General features: G+C 52.4%; 1 protein-coding gene across 2 annotated transcripts; it reads left to right on the plus strand.

Annotated features, from left to right (window-relative positions):
* Window positions 1–4,756: 4,756 nt before the first annotated feature.
* Window positions 4,757–18,469, plus strand: MFSD2B (MFSD2 lysolipid transporter B, sphingolipid; the record flags this gene model as incomplete). 2 transcript variants are annotated; one of them, XM_081156274.1, is made up of 14 exons in its annotated part: window positions 4,757–4,843; window positions 7,935–8,060; window positions 9,304–9,428; window positions 9,990–10,113; window positions 10,346–10,424; window positions 10,494–10,624; window positions 12,175–12,265; window positions 12,359–12,480; window positions 12,936–13,019; window positions 13,290–13,370; window positions 13,595–13,704; window positions 14,102–14,245; window positions 14,645–14,821; window positions 15,958–18,469. In XM_081156274.1, the coding sequence occupies 14 exons, from the start codon at window positions 4,757–4,759 to the stop codon at window positions 15,980–15,982; spliced, it is 1,506 nt and encodes a 501-aa protein (XP_081012400.1). In that variant the 3' UTR covers window positions 15,983–18,469. The 2 variants fall into 2 exon arrangements, with proteins under 2 accessions (XP_081012400.1, XP_081012401.1); XM_081156275.1 differs by lacking the exon at window positions 12,936–13,019.
* Between the last annotated feature and the right edge of the window lie 252 nt (window positions 18,470–18,721).

Genomic DNA, 18,721 nt, shown 5'->3' on the forward strand with positions numbered 1-18,721 from the left:
TTTATTCCGTTTTTTGCAAATGCCTTTCCCGTCTGAGAAAGCAGATGGAACCTCCTGTCTGCTTCCACGTTCAATCTGTTGTGATATCACACATCACGTCGCCTCTAGTCAGTGCTACTCTGCGTTCATGAGAAAATGAACACAAGCAGTGTCTCGGGATGATTATGAGAATCGTTTTGACCTTGTGGACCCCCAGGAAGAGCCATTCTTAAAAAGCAATGATTTGCAGTGAGCTCAAGCCTTAGCGTAAGAATCACTTGGGAAGCTTTTCCAAAGCCTGTTCCTAGGAGCCCCTCCCCAGGCCATTCTGATGCATTGAGTCTGGGACGAGTCCCAGATCCCTGCATTTCTCAGCTCATTTGATTCTTAGGTATGTAGACGAAGGAGGTCCTGCCCTAAAGCCTCCACCCTGAGAAAGGAAACCGCCACGGACAGTGGAAGACCCTGCTCTGAACTGGGGTTGCTGGGCCTCTGGGTTTTCCCTTCGCCCCACAGCTTGTTCTTAGGCTGTTCCCCTTGAGTCTGAACTCGCCTGGCACAGACCTGGACCTCATCTTCCAGCAGCACAGCGGAGACCAGGCTGGCGAGGTTTTTACTAAGGGCTCAGGAATTGCGAAAGGGAAGTGCCCACATACCCAGATGACCTGTTTCTTAGCTGCGTCTCCTGCCTGAGGCCCAGTGAGGAAGGCTTCCTTTCGAGCCCAGCCTCTCCGTGGTAGAGGCCTGTCTTTTTATTAGGAAGAGACGCAGGACAAAGGAAACCCTTTTCCTTTCATTTTTAATCCCAGAGATGAACAGCTATATAATCGAAAATAGTCAGTAATGCTTACAGCTGTGGTAGAGCCCTGTCTCCAGTGAAACAAATATAATGGCATTCTTTGAAATAACGAGGGGACAGAAAAATCAATGAACTCTTTCAGATATAAAATAACATGAGGATGATGAGTGTATTTTCAGGAATATGTAAGAAAATGTTTCATATAAGCCTGTCATGAAACATTTTATCATTTTTATTTGCATAATTATAGTCATTATGTGATTCTTCATATATTTCTGTAAAGGGGCCTCTCATTGGAAATATTTGCCTTGTACCTATAGAAAAGCCTCCTTCGAGGATCTTCCAGTTTGTGATTATTTAACCAGAAGACACATTGGGGGTTTTCTTGTGTGTCCATGTAGAATGCACTGCAGTGGGAAGTTCCTATAGGGAAAGACCTGTCACCAGCAATAACCTTCATTTTTGTAACTGTTAAAAGCTCCCACTAGTGTGCGTAACATTCTCAGAGGTTGTCTAAAAGGAGAATCATATGAGAAAGCTTTTTACCTGAGAGTTTCACATTGTAAAGTTGTTAATCAAATGTGTAGGATAGTCAAAACATGTTGATTTTAGAAAACATAAACCGAATTTATCAAGGGAAGGCAAACGGAAATGAGCATCATAGGTGTGGAATATAATTTGACCTAAGTAGGTTCAAAACTGTCATCAGTTTCTTGAAAATCATTTTTAGGGCTGATATACAGAAGTACATTTCTAATTTTGCAGATGCTAATTTATTGGTTAAATTACTATGCATTATCCAGGTTATAAAAGTGATCTTATTTTATATATTTCTCTCATTCAGAATACTTTTTATTACATTTCATTGTGTTGAAAATATGGCATGTATGCATCTATCTGAGTGCCTTAAAGTACTTTGAAAGCAACCTTTTGCTCTTGGTTAAAGAACTGTTGTCATAAGGATGAAATACTATTCATTAAAAGGATCTGTGAAGTGATTTATTCTTGTTTGTTATAAAACACTTACATATAGGTGCATTTGTCATTTTTATTTGGCAAAGTCATTCAATTTGAGAATCCACAAGTATTTCTTAGGTGCCTTCTGTTTGCCAGGTACTTTAACTAATGTTACTTTCACTTAATATTCGGAAATGTTAAAATGTGATATTTTAACATTGTGTTTATTTTTTAAACCATCCTTGTGACCTGAGTTGAACTAGCATGAAGATTCCTTGGTAGGGTTTACTTCTTTGTTCTATTTCTAAATACAGACTATTTAATTTAAATATTGCTCATCATAGTTCATCTTCAAATAGCAGTGGTTTATTCAGCAGACTAATCTTTGACTCTCTGTTGTCTGCTTTAAATGTATTTTTGCACAGATAATTCACATACATAGAAAATTATAAAATGCTTAAATGATCTTTAAATCCTCTGTTATTCCACCATTCAAATGGTTATTTTAAAGAAGATAACCACTGGTGACATTTTGGTGTTCATCCTTTCAGATATTTTTAAGTGTATCAATCTTTTGTGTGTTTTTTTAATTAAAAAGAAGGCTCTTTGGTTATTGTGATCCTGCTATTTACTGAAATCTAACATATTTGTCTTTAAAAATTGCATTAGGAACATGCCATGACTTTAAGTAGAAGAATAGCTGTTAGGAACAAATACCTTTTATATTCATTACATTTTTGTGCAAAAAAAAAAAAAAAAAAGATGGAGTTGTTTGTTTGTTTGTTCGTTTGTTTTACTCACTTAAATATTTAAAACTGTGGTAGTATATGCAACAAAGTAAAAATCCTGGGAATGAGGTGTTTCCGGACCTGGTAAAAATGCATACAATTATTATCCAAAGAAACTTCAGCTTGAGTTTATGTTTAACTGTCAAGGAATTAAATATTTAGCACATGCATTATCTAATTATCCTTCCACTGTTGATAGGGCTGCAATCAAGGAAACAGAAGGTACCCATTTCGTAGGTTAAAGAACTGAAGCACATTTCACAAGATATGCAAATACTGAATCATGTTGTAAACCTGAAACTAATAAAATGTTCATTATCAATTATACCTCGAATTTTAAAAAGAATTGAGGTGTAGAAAATGGAATGAATGACCTGCCTTAGACTAAGCAGCGTATACCTTAGGATCATAGGAGAGGTGGGCGCTGTTCTTAGTCTGGCAGCCTCAGCACGTAGCTCGAGGTCTCGGGATCACGTTCGCGTTTCATCCGGCAGAAGCAGCACACTCCTGCCCTTTCACAAAACAAAAACAGCTTCATTGGGATGTAATTCACATACCTTGTAATTCGCCCGAAGTTTTTAGTATATTCACAGGATTGTGCAGCCATCACCTCAGTCTAACTTTAGAACATTTGCATCCCTTCTAAAGAAACTCCGTGCCCATCAGCATTCGCCCTACCCCCTCCGTTCTAGGAAGCCACCAATCTACAACCTATTTATAGATTGACCTATTCTGGACGTTTCAGGTCAATGGACTCCTACAACATGTGGCCGTCTGTGACTAGTGTCTTTTACCTTAATGTTTTCAAGCTTTGTCAATGTCCTTGTTATTGCTGAACGATAGTCCGTTGGATGGAAACACCTTCCACGTTTACTTATCCATCAACTGAATGGACGTTTGGGTTGTTGCCACTTTTTGGCTCCTGAATAATGCTGCTATGAACATTTTTGTTCAGGTTTTTGTGTGAACATGTTTTCATTTCTCTCGGGTATATACTTAGGAGTGGAATGGCTGGGCCATATGCTAATTCCATGTCTAACTTGTTGAAGAATTGCGTTTTCCAAAGTGCCCGCCCTGTTTTACATGCCCATGAGCAGCGACGTATGATTTTTCCACGCCCTCCCCAACGCTTCCTGTTGTCTGTCTTTTTAAGGATAACCATCCACGTGGAGTGGTATCTCAAAGGTTTCTGTTCCCCTGAGGATGTGAGCATCTTTTCACATCTATCTTTGGAGAAATATCTATTGAAATCCTTTGCCCATTTCTAAGTTGGGCTATTTGTCTTGTTCTTGAGTTGTAAGAGCTCTTTATATATTGCAATACAAGACCTTATGATGTGCAGATACTCTATTCTGTAAGTTGTCTTTTCACTTACGTGTTGGAGGGCTTGCAGCCCAAAGTTTTCAATTAGATATAGAGCAATTTGTGCTTGTGGTGTCCTATCTAAAAAAAACAATTGTGGCCCTGGGCCAGTGGCTCAGTCTGTTGGAGTGTCCTCCCGTGCACCAAAAGGTTGTGGGTTCGATACCTAGTCCCGGCACATACCTAGGCTGCGGGCTCCATGCCCAGTCCAGGTGCCTGTGGGAGGAGGCACCGATATTTCTCTCACGTCGATGTTTCTCTCTCCCTCTCTCTAAACATATCCTCATGTGAAGATTAAAACAATAAAATAAAAATAAAAAGCAATTGTGCGACCCACACTTACGAAGATTTGCCCGTTTTCTTCGCAGAGTTTGCTAGTTTTAGCTTTGACGCTTAATGAGGCATTTTCACTTAATTTGCGTTCCGGATGCCGCCCCTTCCCTGTAAAGGACTTTCCGGGAAACCGCGCGCCCCAGCGGGCTCTCCGCCCGCGCCCCGCCGCGCCCTGCGGGAGGCCGGGAGGCTGCGCTGCGGGCACCTGGTGCCCAATGTAGCAGGAAACCCACTGGGCCGAGAGCTTAACCCAAACAAGCCGAGACCACTGCGGCGCCCTCCAGAACTCGCCGCCTGGCTGTGGCCCGCGGGGATTCCGCGGGGCCGCCTCCGGTTCCCGCTCCCGTCGGACCCGCCCCCAGGAAAGCGCGGCCCCCAGGGACTCCGCCGGCTTCTCCCGCAGCGCGTCTGAGCTCTGGGGCTCTTCCCCTTTGGGGGAAGGGAACCTGCGCCCCGCCCCTCGCCGCGCCCACTCGGGGGCCGCCCCCCCGGGGCGATAACGCGCGAGGGCCGCGGCCGGAGCGCAGCCGGCGAGCCGATGGCTGCGTCCCCCGCGGGCGCCCCGGGCCCCGCCGTCGAGGCGCCCGCGCCCCAGCCCGAGGCGCGCGCCCTGGAGCCCGGCTCGGTGAGCGCACAGCGGGGGGAGCCTGGGGAGCTGCGGGGCGCAGGGCGGCGGGGGGCGCGGGGCAGGGCGGCCCCAGGGACCCCGAGGGCGTCTGATCGCGGCCCCTCAGCCAGCCAGGGGCAGCCCTGCAGGGGCCCCCGCCTGAACCGCCCCTAGTGGGCCTCGACAGCTGCGAGCCCGAGGCTGCGGGTATTCGGGATCCCCCCAAAAGAGTATCCCGCGAAACTGGGTCCTAGACGAGTAACTTGCTGGATGCGTTCAGCGGCTCGGGACCCGGGCCGGCCCCTGGTCACCTGAGTGCCGGTCTAGGCTCCCGTCGACCGCGCGCCAGGGCTCCCCAGGGCTCCCCTGAACCCCGGGCAGGTAGGTCTTGCCGTTGCCCCGCGAGGAGGCTGCCCCCCTTCCCCAGCCCCCAGGCCGATGGGGGGGGGGGCTTAGCCACCTTCCCCAACCCCGACTTGTCCAGGCACCAGGCTCGCCTTTGGGAGATGGCCCCAGAGATGTCCTTTCTGGCCACCAGGCCGCGGAGTGAGGGCAGAGGGCCGGCTGGACCCGCGCCGCGCGGGTGGGCGCTGGAGTTAGTGTCCGCCCCACGCCAACCCCGCGGCTCCCAGTGAGCCAGTCCCCGTCTGTGGCTTCACCCCGCCGCCACCTCAGCGTCACCCCCAACTCTCAGGCACCTCAGAGCAAAGGACTGCGGCCCCCAAGAGAGTCCTGTAAGGATGCTCTCTGAGGAGGCTCGTTTTGCAGAGAATTTAGAAGTTCAGGAGGGTGACAGAGGGCAAGAGGGGACACTGACGTTGCCAGTGAAGTAGCGGCATTGAATTCTCGCACCACCCGAGGGGCTGTGTTATCTCCAGTTAACATGGGAGGAAACGCCGCAGCCCGGGAGGTGACTTGCCCGGTCCCGCAGCTGGAAGTGGCAGGCGCGGGACTGGAATCCACGGGTGCCCACGCTCAACTCGGGCTCGGCCGAGGTCAGGGGCTTATGATTTAGGTGCATGAAATCACCAAGATTCCAGGTTCAGCTGGAATTCCCCCCCCCCCCTTATCTTTCAAGTACCTTCCACGTGCCAGAAAGTTGCTAGACATATTTAGGGGGAAACAAGAATCCCATTACGGGGAGGGGCAGGAGGGCTATCGGGATTCTGCCTGTTGTTAGAGTTTTCTGGAAGTTGAAATAATGTTCGCACAATGCCAGAAAAGGAGACCGCATCCTGCTCCGCGTTCGGTTTTCTTCTGTGGGGAGAGTGTGCAAAGGGTGTGATAAACTCTTATCTGGGAAGGCCTTCCCTTCAAAAGGGCCCATTAGGGTGGCCTGTGAGATACCAGAATGGGTGAAGCCACAGTCTTCTCCACTCCCCCACCCATCCCCAAGCAAAGGATGACAAAGAAGAATTCCCAGCATCTCCCAGAGAAATGGCCCTTTACACAGTGTCCTCAAGGCATTTATTCCTTCAACAAACATATACCGAACATCTGCTATATGTCAAGCCTTGTTCTAGGTACTGGGGGCGCAGTGGTGAGTAAGTCATGCCCTCAGAGAATTTATATTCTGATGAAGAGAGGCAGGAAAAAAAATAAGAGTGTCTCAGGAAGTAAGTACAATTGAAAAAGAAACGTGGGTGGCCAGGGAAGGCCTCTCTCAGGAGATGACATTTAGGCTTAGGCTTGAATGACAAGGACTCAGCTCTGCAAAGGCCTGGAGGAAGAGTCTTCCAGACAGAAGGAACAGGAAGTGCAAAGGCCCTGAGGTAGTGACAAGCACGGTCATTTTGAGGAATAGGCCGGAGGCTCTCCTGGTGGAGGAGAGCCACCTGAAGTGAGGTGGGAAAGGGAATGAAGGCAGATTGAGTGGGCTCTCGTAGGCTGCGTGGTGAGGACTTGGAGTTTTATTCAGAGTATACTGGCAAGGCGTTGGAGGGTTTTAAGCAAAAAGGAGGCACAGCATAACTATGTCATGAAAGGGTCACTTTGGCTGCTGGATGGAGAGTGGACAGTAGGGACTGAGAGCAGAAGCAGGGGAGCCACTTAGGAGGCTCTCACTGATATATTAGACGGGGGAATCGGGAAAGGGAATTGAGGGTGACCCCTGGGTCTGCGGCCTGAGCTGCTGAGTGGACACTGGGGTCATTTAATGCAATAGGGACAACAGGGTTAGGAGTTGGTTGAAACAATGGGATGGAAATCAGAAGCTGTGTGTTTGACCATGCTAAGCTGAAATGCCTGTTAGGCAACCACATAGGGCTGTGAGTAGGCAGTTGAATATTTGAGTCTGGAGTCTGCTGGATAGCTTAGGGCTTGTGAGATATATAGGGTGTCCCAAAAAATGTATACACACTTTAACAGCTGATAGTTCAATTTTGAAAATGAAATGTATTTTAATAAACACTGCCTTTGTAATTATTCAAAGTGTGTGTATACATTTTTGGAGGGACACCCTATATATACACAAACATTTGGGGTCATAACCATTACTTCATTTCAGTGGTAGGCTGATAAACAGTCTCTCCAGAAAAAAAAGAAGAAAAAAAGCTCTGATTTTTAATGCTTGCTGATTTCAGTGATGTAAATACCCTCACCATGGCTGATTTCAGGCTGCTGGTCACTCAACAACTGGCTGCAAAATGTCCTGAACATATAACAATCAGCTCCTAGCACCATTACCCCATTTGCTTATCAAAAAAAACCCTGTGAAGTTGTCAGGACTTTTCCATTTGACAGATAAGGCTTAGAGAGGGAAAGTGGTTTATTCGAGGTCACACAGGGAGTTGGTGGCAAAGTTAGGGGCCTCCTGACCCTCAGTTCACTCAGGCTTGCTGACTCAGAAAATAAAAGACCGAAGCAGAAAGCACTGGGGGAAATGTAAGGAAGAACTTCCCCCTGGAAGAGTTTAGAGGTCATATTTTAGGCTTTTTCCTTTCTTTTTCTGTCTCACTTCCCTTTGAGATGATTTGGGGCAAATTAGGACTGAGACGGTTGCAGGAAAAGCCCTCAAGACATAGGGACCTCAGGATGCTTATGGAAGTCATGAGGGTGCGGGGAGCTGTTGTGTTTGTGAGGGCGAGGCCTAGCTCCCATGTCTCCCCAGGACAGAAGAGCTGGTCGCCTCCCATTCTGTACGAAGGTTTGCTATGGCATTGGCGGGGTCCCCAACCAGGCGGCCTCCAGCGCCACAGCCTTTTACCTGCAGCTCTTCCTGCTAGATGTGGCACAGGTGAGTGTGGGCAGCAGCCCAGGGCCCCCTACTCCCGTCTTTGACTTAAGCCTGACAAAAAGCCAAATGCTATTGAGGGCAGCCTCCTCAAGGATGTTTACTGCAGGCTGTTTGTAGTGGAAAATGGGAAACAATGTGAATGCCCAACAATATAGATGCAGTTGGGTAATAACCCGCACTATCTCCGTAAATGGACTATTATATAGCCACTAAAAGAATGGGTTAGATCTATACCTGTTGTTGTAGAAGGATTTCCATGAGTATATAAAATGATCCCATTTTAGCAAAACAAAGACATGCCCCATATATGTATGTGCATGAGTATGTGTGTGTTTGTGTCAGTACGTGATTAAAAATGAGCATGGAGAAAAATGTACAGAAAATTACCAGGCTCTTAATGTTGGCTATTGCAGTATAGAGTAAGCAAAAATATATTTTTTAAAATATATCTTTATTGATTTCAGAGAGAGGAAAGGAGAGGGAGAGGGAGACAGAAACATCAATGATGAGTCATTGATCGGCTGCCTCTTGCACGCCCCCTACTGGGGATCGAGCCTGCAACCCGGGCATGTGCCCTGACCAGGAATGGAGCAGTGATCTCCTGGATCCTAGGTTGATGCTCAACCACTGAGTCACGCTGGCCGGGCAAAAAAAATTTTTTTTAGTAAGGTATTAATGATTTTTGTAAATGACACTAATATGGTTGCATTTATATCAGATTATAAATTGCAAATATATATAAATTTATTAAAGGGTGATCATTGGCAGTTGTCTCAAGATGGTGAGATTTCAGATGAGCTTTGCTCAATATTTTTCTATACTGTTTGAACGTTTTTATAGTGAGTGTATCATTTATGTAATCAGAAAAATCAATAAAATCAATTTTTGTTATGAGACAAAAAGTCTACCTATGACTGTCAGCCTAGGTGCACCCTTCTTGCACTGAGCCACCTGAGATGAGGGTCCCTTGTGTCTTCTCCCAAAGTGACTGGGCATGAGTAACAGTGGAAATGTGCCCACGTGTGGCGGAGAGCTCCCTCCCCCCACCTTCCTCCACCAGCATGGATGTGCCCTGAGAGCCTCCGGATTAGTGTCCTGAGGAAGAGGCTGAATAGACCTTTACACTCTGCCTCTGGCCCCAGCCAGGTTCCCAGATCCCCCTCCCCTCCTGGTTGGTGGGCAGGGCTGGACACCCTCTCTGACTCTGCCAATCCTTGGCTATCTCCTCCCCTGCCCATTTCAGATCCCTGCCGCCCAGGTATCACTCGTCCTGTTTGGAGGGAAGGTGTCTGGAGCAGCTGCTGACCCCTTGGCTGGGTTTTTCATCAGCAGAAGCAGGAGGACAGGGTCTGGACGACTCATGCCCTGGTGAGCAGCCCCTGGTCCTTCAAGTCTGGCACCCACCCATAGCCTGAGGTCCTTGTGGTCATCACAGCCCTGATTCTTAGTAGAAAACCCTGTGGATCGTTAGAGAACAAGACTGGACAGCAGGTGATGGGACTGAACAGTAGGTGATGATACCGGATTGGGCCAGACTATCATGCAGGAATTCAGAGACATTTGGGGGACTTTCCGTCACCAGATGGCTCAGGGCTGGACAAAGCCTCCAGGACTCCCAGGCCTGGCCCAGAAGTCTGAGTGTGGCCAGGGTGGGCTGGAGGCCATGGAGGGTCTTGCAGAGTAGGTAGCTCCGGGGTTCCTGATACAGGGCATAGCACAACCACGCACCCAAGTGTCCTACACAGGTCAGGGGCCCCACTCCTGGCTACCTCCAGGTCCCATCAGCCCTCCCCCATGGCCCCGCCCTGAGAGCCCCGGCCCAGGGCTTGTCCGGGCAGAGGGCTTATGCTCAGGGCGGTGTCTGCTCCCGCAGCCCTTTGGGGCCCCACCCTGGTGCCCTGGGTGTTCCAGCTCCCCGGTGCCCCACAGGGTGCTGGGCTGCACGCCCTTCATCGCAGCGGCTTACTTCTTCCTGTGGTTCCTGCCCCCCTTCACCAACCTTCGAGGCCTTTGGTACATGACCTTCTACTGCCTGTTTCAGGCTCTGTCCACGGTAAGCAGGCGCCCCCCTTCCTGGGCCGGGACCCCTGGAGCCCCCTTGCAGGCCAGGCCCCCTCTGAAGAGAGCGTGTCCCGGGGGCGGGGTCAGGAGGGTCCCAGCGCCCGCACCGGCCCACCAGCGCCCGGGCATCTGCCTTTAGCTCCTCGGGCCCCTGGGCCCGGGCTGCGGCCTGAAGGGGCGTGTGGGTCGGTGCCAGCCGGGCGCGGGGGCGGCGGGCGCCCCAGTTCTTGCAGGTGCCCTACACGGCGCTGACCATGCTGCTGACGCCCCGCCCCGCCGAGCGCGACTCGGCCACCGCGTACCGTGAGTGCGGCGGGCGGGGCGGGGCGGGCCGCGGGCGCGGGCGGGGCCCTGAGCGCTCGCGTGTCCCAGGCGTGACCATGGAGATGGCGGGGACGCTGATGGGAGCCGCGGTCCACGGGCTCATCGTGTCCGGCGCCCACAGCGCCCACGGGTGCGAGGACTCCGAGGGGGCGGCGCCGGCGCCCGTCTCCCCCAGCGCGGTGAGTGCCTGCGGGGCTGGGGGCCTCCTGGGGCGCTTCCCCCCGCAGGGAGAAAGGAGGGGGCCCCGCGGCCACGGCGCCCGCGCCGCAGAGCAGGCCCCTCTCCGGCCCGCGCGGCGCCCGGGGCAGCCCCCGGCTTCCCCTGCGGTCCCCTGAGCCAGCGACGCGGTGCCCGGCCTGGGATCAGCCCCCCCCCCCCCCCCCCGGGGCCCTCACTCCCGCCGGTTGCCAAGCCCCGCCCGGCGCTGGGGCGACGCCCCCGGGCATCCCCAGCCCGCCCCGGCCGTGCGCCCACCGGCCCCGCCCTTCACTGTCTGGCGAGGGTGGGACCCGGGTGGCCGTGGCCTGGGCTGGGCGGGGCCTGGGGCGCCAAGAAGTGGCTACCGGAAGGTGGAGAACTCACCCCCAAACGGCACAAAGCGTTCAGGGCCCTCCTGGCAGCTCCAGCTGTTAGCCCATCAACTTCACCTACAAAACACAAATTCCTAGATAAAAGCATCAAGAAGCTCGGGAGGGAGGCAGCAGAGCGTTAACCCCCAGGCGCAGGGTCCTTCGGATGGGGGACCCTGGCACATCCAGGCGCAGGGTCCTTCGGATGGGGGACCCTGGCACATCCAGGCGCAGGGTCCTTCGGATGGGGGACCCTGGCACATCCAGGCGCAGGGTCCTTCGGATGGGCCCCGGGCAGCGGCGCTGGGCCCGGTGAAGCCCTGCCCATGCCCGGCTGGTCCCCGCCCGGAGGCAGCCCCTAACTGGAGTCGGGTACCGTGGCTCCCGTGCATGTCTTTTTTGTATGTATTTTACCACATGTGTAATTTTGCCTGAATGATAGGTGGCACTGCCTCTGTTTTTGACATTTCTCTGGGTCGTTGTGCACCGCACGGTACCTTGTGCTTTGGGTCTGCCTTCCTGCCACTCTGAGCCCCTCGCTGTGGATGCGCAGGGGTGGCTTACTCACCGCTGCACCCTCAGGGTCAGAATCAGCCACAGTGAGTGCTCGTTTTAAAAAATGAGAGCTGGTTCGGCTCAGTGGTGGGAGCGTCAGCCCTCGGACTGAAGGGTCCCAGGGTCCATGCCAACCAAGGGCAGGTACCTCGGTTGCAGGCTGGATCCCCGCCCCTGTTGGGGAGCGTGCAGGAGGCAACCAGTCCATGTGTCTCTCTTCTCTCTCTCCCCCTCTTCCACTGTCCCTGAAAAAGAAATGGAAAAAAATATCCTCCGGTGAGGATTTTAAAAATAATTAAAAAATTTTTTTAATAAATAAATAAAAAATGAGAGAGGGAGGGAGCCAAGGGTGGGGGTGGGGGGAGAACTCAGACCCCTCCCTGGTGGCATGGATGCATCCCGGAGGCACAGGATCAGCAGAAGGTCCATCCTGGGCCCTCAGCTCTCCCTCTCCTGCTGGGCCAATTGGGAGGAGTGCCCAGCATTCTCGGACTTGGGCTGAGGGGCCCTCTGCCCCCTTTGGGAGGTACTCCTGCAGCCCCTGGTGTCCTCACCTCCATGGGTTAGAGACATCACACCCACCCCAGCTCTGTCCTGTTCCACAGACCTGTCTCTACTCCATTGCAGCGGCCGTGGTTGCCGTGACTTATCCCGTGTGCAGTGGTTTGCTCCGCCTGGGGGTGAAGGAGCGACCAGGTACAGAGGTGAAGGCAGAATGTGGGAAGCAGAGCTGGGGTCGGCGCTTCTCTTGGGTGTGCCAAGTCGAGATGTCGCCTTCCTGTGTTGCAGACCCCTCTGCCCCAGTGTCCAGCCAGGACACGAGCTTCCTGGCGGGGCTGGGCCTCACTGTCCGGCACCCACCCTACCTGAAGCTGGTGGTCTCCTTCCTGTTCATCTCAGCAGCCGTTCAGGTACCCTGGCCAGGCTGACGCCCACGGGCTTGATTCCAGCCATACTGAGCTTGCGTAGGTTCAGGTTCGGTCTCATCCCCCCTGCATCACAGTTAGGCTTGAGTTTTAACAGGGAGAGACCAGTGGCTGGCATGTGGCCCAGAGAGGCAGCCGCTGGAAGGAGAGAGATCTAGACAGAGCTCATGGCATTGAGGTCAGGGCCAGACACCAGGACAAGTGTCTGGGTGGTAAAGTCCACCCAATCTTAGCTGTGCAGGGGGAGGGTAGACCAGGAATGGTGTTTATGCCAGTGTCAGGGAGAAGCATCCTTTGTAGGGGCGGAGAGTGCACAGTGGTGCCAGCAATCAGAGTTCAAAGTCCAAAAAGGGAGGCCAGGACTGAGACCTAGGCCTTGCGCCTGGCTCTTGAGGTCCTGCCAGTCCCTGTAAACACCTACTTCCTGTCGCCCTCCTCAGGTGGAGCAGAGCTACCTGGTCCTGTTCTGTACACATGCCTCCCGGCTACATGGCCACGTCCAGAGCCTGGTGCTAACCGTTCTGGTGAGGGGACCTGGGGTTGCTCGGGAGCCTGAGTTGGGGACATGTGTGGTCCTTGACATGTGTGGCCAGAGTTCTGGAGGTCAACATTCTGGACTCAGCTGTGGTCTCAGTCACCTGCCTTCCAAGGGAGGGTGGAATTGGGGCTAGGGTCAAAGTTCATAGCCACTGGTTCCAGTCGAGGCCGGGCATCCCACCTGAAAGCCAGGACTTTGAGAACCTGGGCAGAGGTGCTGGCAGCTGGCAGGCTGTGACGGTCCTGTCTGCTCACAGGTCTCCGCTGTGCTGAGCACCCCGCTGTGGGAGTGGGTTCTGCAGCGATTTGGGAAGAAGATGTCAGCCTTCGGGATCTGTGTGAGTGAGGCAGGAAGCAAGGCTTGGAGGCTTGGAGCTGGGTCGGGGAGGTTGACCTTGGAGCCTGAGCCTCCTGGGGGCCAGCTGGTGGATCTATAATCATGTCTTCAGTGCCCAGGGCAGGCCCAGGCACCAGGTGGTTAGTGAAGACCGGTTAGTGTGTGCTGGAAAGGGCAAGGGGGCGGAGCAGACGGAAGGAACAGCCAGTGTGTCTGTCTCCCCAGGTGATGGTGCCCTTTGCAATCCTGTTGGCTGTTGTGCCCACAGCACCTGTGGCATACGTCGTGGCCTTTGTATCTGGTGTGAGCACTGCTGTGTCCTTGCTGCTGCCCTGGTAGGCTGGGTGAGGGGACGGGAATGTGGGCGCTTCGTGTCCTTTCTCGTGGGTCTGCCTTCCTTCATGTCAGCCTGTTGGCCCAGGCCTGTGCCCAGCCTGCACTAGGGAGCTGCTCTCCCACTTGCAGGGGATGAAGGCCACCAGCTCCATCCTGGGAGTCCTCCTAAAAGCCACCAAACAGCAGGCATGGTGGGCAGCTAGGGGCGGGGGATGTCGAGATGGGGGGTGGGGATACAAGCAGAAAGCAGACAAGTTGCCTGGCTCTCTGTGGGCCAGTCCTGGTCCTGGGCAGTGAGGACTCAGGGATGAGTCTGACTTGGTCTCTGTCCCCAGAGAGCTTGCAGGCTGGTGGCTGTCAGGGGATAAAGTACTAACTCTGCAGCCCCCTGCCTAGGTCCATGCTCCCAGACGTGATAGATGACTTCCAGCTGCAGCACCCACACGGCCCAGGCATGGAGACCATCTTCTACTCATCCTATGTCTTCTTCACCAAGCTTTCAGGCGCAGGTGCCCTGGGCATCTCCACGCTCAGTCTCGAGTGAGTCACAGAGTCGGGCTGTGGCAGAGGCACAAAATGCCAGCTGGGTGGGACAAGGGCAGAGCCCTCCTCCCCAGCCAGCCAGGGGACAAAGCTTTGCTCTTTCGAGAGTGGGGGGGAATCACCTGCCCCAGCTTTCTCTGTGAATGGGACTAAAAAGGGGCCTTTCTTGGGGGCTATACTCCTTCTGAAGCCTCAGCTCCCCACATTCTCAGTTGTCTCTGAACTCCTCCCTGACCGGCCTATTCCCTCAACACTCCCTCCCACCATGGTTAGGCTGATCTGGCCAAGAAATGAATCCAAGTTTCAGGATGGTGTGGAGGTGGGGGATCTGGAACTCCTCCCCTAGGGATCAGGCTCAGGAGGGTCTGAGCTGGATGCATGGGACTGTTTCTCCAGGTTTGCGGGATACAAGGCAGGAGCCTGCAAGCAGGCAGAGCAGGTGGTGGTGACCCTCAAGGTTCTCATCGGTGCCATGCCCACCTGCATGATCCTCACCGGTCTTTGCATCCTCATGGTCGGCCCCACTCCAAAGGTGCCAAGCCAGGAAACCTCTCGCCAGCTGAGCCTTCGGAGGTGGGCACCACATGCATACGAGTACACACAACAGGGCTACCAGCACTCAGGGAGGCACCTGTAGAAAGGTGCCGATATGAGACCAACTAGTCCACAGGTCTCCCGGTGGTACTTACACCACCGAACAGTCCTGCTTTTGGAGACTCTTTCCTTAGCTTCAGTGATGCCATCTTCTGGATTTTCTCCTGCTACTCTGGTCATCCCTGCTCAGTGTCCCTCCTTCAATCACCAGTTGGATGGTGGCGTGGGAGGGCTCCCTTGTTCACCCGTTCCCTTTGCTCTCCATAATCCCAAGCACCTCATCTACTTGCTGGACCTTGAGCACCTCTTGTTTATTGACTCCTATAACTGTCCCCCTCCCAACCTTACCCCCAACACAGACTTCCTTCAAGTTCCAGATCTACACACCTGGCTCTCACTTGGACATCACCTGATGTCCCACAGCCATGGCAGTCAGTCTGAATGATCCCCAAAAGGAATTCATCTTCTTGCCCTGGTTGGCTCCACCATCCTCCAGCCTGGGAGCCGAAACCTGGGGACCCATCATCTTCCTCCCCCCCTCCTCTCCCCCCAAGCTGTGCTGAGAGCGTCTGAGCCTTGTCCTTCCCCTTCCAGAGCACTGGTTCCGCTGCAGGGAAGATTCGCTCACTGTCCAGCTTTCCCAGTAGACTGTGGGGACCTTGAAAGCTGGAGCTGCGTTTACTCATTTTTGTCCTAAGAGCCCAGCACAGGGCCCGTGGCCAAGCAGGTGCTGCAGTGTCAACATGGTCCCGCGGACTCTCACGAGTGTGTCCACGTCCTTGCAGATGCTCGTGCACTTACACATACGAGCACATGTACATACAGAGGACCGCCCAGGGAGGCAGGGACTGGCAGCATCGGCCCCTCACTGCTCAGTAGGGCTCGTCTCAGACTCCAGCCAAGTAATACTGACGTCATGCATTACGCTCAGGGAGCGACACAGGGTGGGGATCTGCTCAAAGGGACCTGGGGAAACAGGCTTGTGGCTTTATTCACGGGTGGTGAAGGGGAGGAGTTGCGAGGAAGAAAAGGAACAGCCAATGACACTTCATAGGGGTCTGTGGCGGGCAGAGACACCCCCCCCAATCCTCTTTGACTTCTTTTCCCTCCCACAGGAGGACCAGTTACAGCCTCGCCTGAAGTTTGAGACTTCTGTGAGCCGAACAGCAGGAGCACGCATCTTCTGGGGCCAAAGTCCCCCCTTTCTTCTCAGCTGTTTAGGACCCCCATTTGCAGCTTTCATGTGACCTTTTCCCTGGGATACGGAGTCTTCAGTGACCTCTCCAGAAGGGACTGGCCTGGGTTCCACCTGTCGTTTCTTGCCTGTTGACCACAGGCCATTTCAGATAAACCTGTGTCCCTGCCTACCCAGCTCCAGGCAACCTTCGACCTGGAAAGCATCCCGAAGCAGCTTGTGCTGAGAAAGGAACAGCCTGCTGACCTGACAGGACGATACACAGTCACCTCCGGTGGACATCTCAGAGACTGACAGACACCCGTGAACGGGCAGACTGGGGACAGACGGACATGCTGGGGATGTTCAGTTAGGAGAGACACAGACAGGTGCGGTGAGGCCAGCAGGCCCCGCAGAGCGAAGGCGCCAGCAGTGGGGATGGCTGAGCAGGGCGTGGGCGCTTCCCAAGCCTTTCCGTCAGACAGGCTGAAGGCACTTTCTAGCCACAGACGCATCTTTGCAGATGACCATACACTTACAAATATGAGCACAAAGATCAATCATTTTTATGAACAATAGTTATTTTTTATGGGAATGTTTTTCTGAACTTTTATCTCATAAAAAGATAGGAACCAGTTTTCTAGAGGCCATATCTTTGGAGAAGATCCACTGAGGTTTATTTTTTTCAAAAAACAAAATAAAGGGTTTATCTTCTATTGAGTCTGTAAAATGTGATGGTGGCCAGCCCTCGATCATCCCACCTCCTGGGACTCCCCAAAGAGGGACAGGAGGGTGCCTAACATCACTGACCTATGTCCCTTCAGCCATCTATCCCTGACCGCATTTCCACAGACCAGAGATGCTATGTGGGAACGGGTTCCTCCTTTCCTTTAGGAGAGACAGAAAGTTGAGACTCTAGGGGAGCCCAGGGCAGCAGGCCACAGTGGCTCTTGCAGGCTGGGGGCTTATGGAAGGGTTGGGAACCTGAGGGGACCCGGATGCCCCAGCAACTCCTCCAGAAGTCCAGCACCTAAAGAGGAGACCAGTAGGTGCATGTCTTCCCAGCCCCAGCTCTGTCCCCTCCAAGGGGTCTGCTCTCCCAAGCCCACGGCCCAAGCTAGGCTCCCTTCCACTTCCTTTTTGGACCTTTGGTGGCCTCTTAGGTGCGAGACCCCTAAGGCTGTAGGAGCTCAGACATGCGCAGAGAGGACATGCTCCTTAGAGCTTAGCTAAAGCCTCTTGCTTCCTCCACAAACACTGTGGCATAAGAGGGAACTGACCTCACAGTGAGAGTGCAGAATGTGATCTAGTCTTTCTGATGCCTGCACTCTCAGGCCCTTGTGATGCTGACATGGGTGTCTGATCCTTGAGGTCACAGGGGACCAGAGAAAGAGCTGGGCTCAACTTCTTTGCATTACCTCTGATTCAGGAGGGGCTGACAGGAAGCTCTGCCTACCCCCTGCTGTGCACAGTACATATGCAGGCAGACACACAGAAAGAACAGTTTTATAATGTTGGAAGGCCACAAAATGTGCCACATTTTATGTCACCTACATTTTCCAGGGGTGCAGTCTCAAGGATCGGAGCTACACAATACAGACAGCAGCAAGGGGCCAACTCTGGAGGTCAGGGTTAGCTCTTAGAAATAGGGACCATCATGGGCTGGCCAAAAGGTATCCTGCCATTCCTTCCTCACAGCCACCCTATGGAGTGTACGATCGCTTTCATTTTTAGACGAGGAAAGGGGCTTGGAGAGCTTAAAGCAACTTGCCTAAGGTTGGTGGTGGAAATGATCTTGAACCTGAATCAGCCTGGCTCCAAAGCTTGTAGAGGGAGCCAGTGCTTAAAGTCTTTGGTAAAAGAACAGTGGATACCAGACTTCAGTATCACCAGGGCCACTCTTCTGAAACCAGTCACCAGCATCCCTGCCTCTGACTCTCTGCTCTGATCCCACTGTAACTCCCATCACTTGACTCTCAGACCCTCGGTTCATTTGCCCACTGGGCCTCCCCATATGTCCACGCCCCTCTTCGGACACCCACCCTGAGCCTGTCCTGTTTCAGACTGTGTGCAATACGTATACCATTGTATAAAGCTCAAAAACAAGGGGAAATAAACACCATATGGTTTAGCCCAATGTGTATACATGGCTGTGATGAAACTCCTTTTTAAAAAGAAATGAAGAAATTATAACAATCAAGAGATTTGTTACCTCTGGGGTGAAGTTACCTCTATGGAGAAGGATCCAGGTAAGGGACACAGTAAATCTGAAGTTTCTAGTAACGTTGTAGTTCTTAAATTAGGTGGTAGGTGATTCATTTTGTTATTAAGCCTTCCTATACTTTATATCCATACAACACTTAGAAAAATTTGGGCATAAAATGGGATTTGTAAGTAACAACTTTCCTTATGTGAAATATTCTCAATATAACATTAAACAATAATTTAAAGAATTCAGCTCTTCTCTCTCTGTCTCCAAAGCCAGCTAATACTGGATTATTTTCAATTGTTCCAATGACTGTAACAGCAGAGGCCAAAGAAACATCTTTTCTATGAGTTGTCATAGAGTCAGATTTGTCGTGAAGAACTGAATAGTTTATGTTCTGGACTGTCTGAGGCAGAATAGTGAGAAGCTAGGAAAATTCCTTGGCAAGTAGAATGGGGAAACTAAGACAGAGAACTGGACACACTGGTCCGAGCAATTT

The sequence above is a fragment of the Miniopterus schreibersii genome, assembly GCF_964146895.1.
Source record: "Miniopterus schreibersii genome assembly, chromosome: 13".
Classification (NCBI taxonomy): domain Eukaryota; kingdom Metazoa; phylum Chordata; class Mammalia; order Chiroptera; family Miniopteridae; genus Miniopterus; species Miniopterus schreibersii.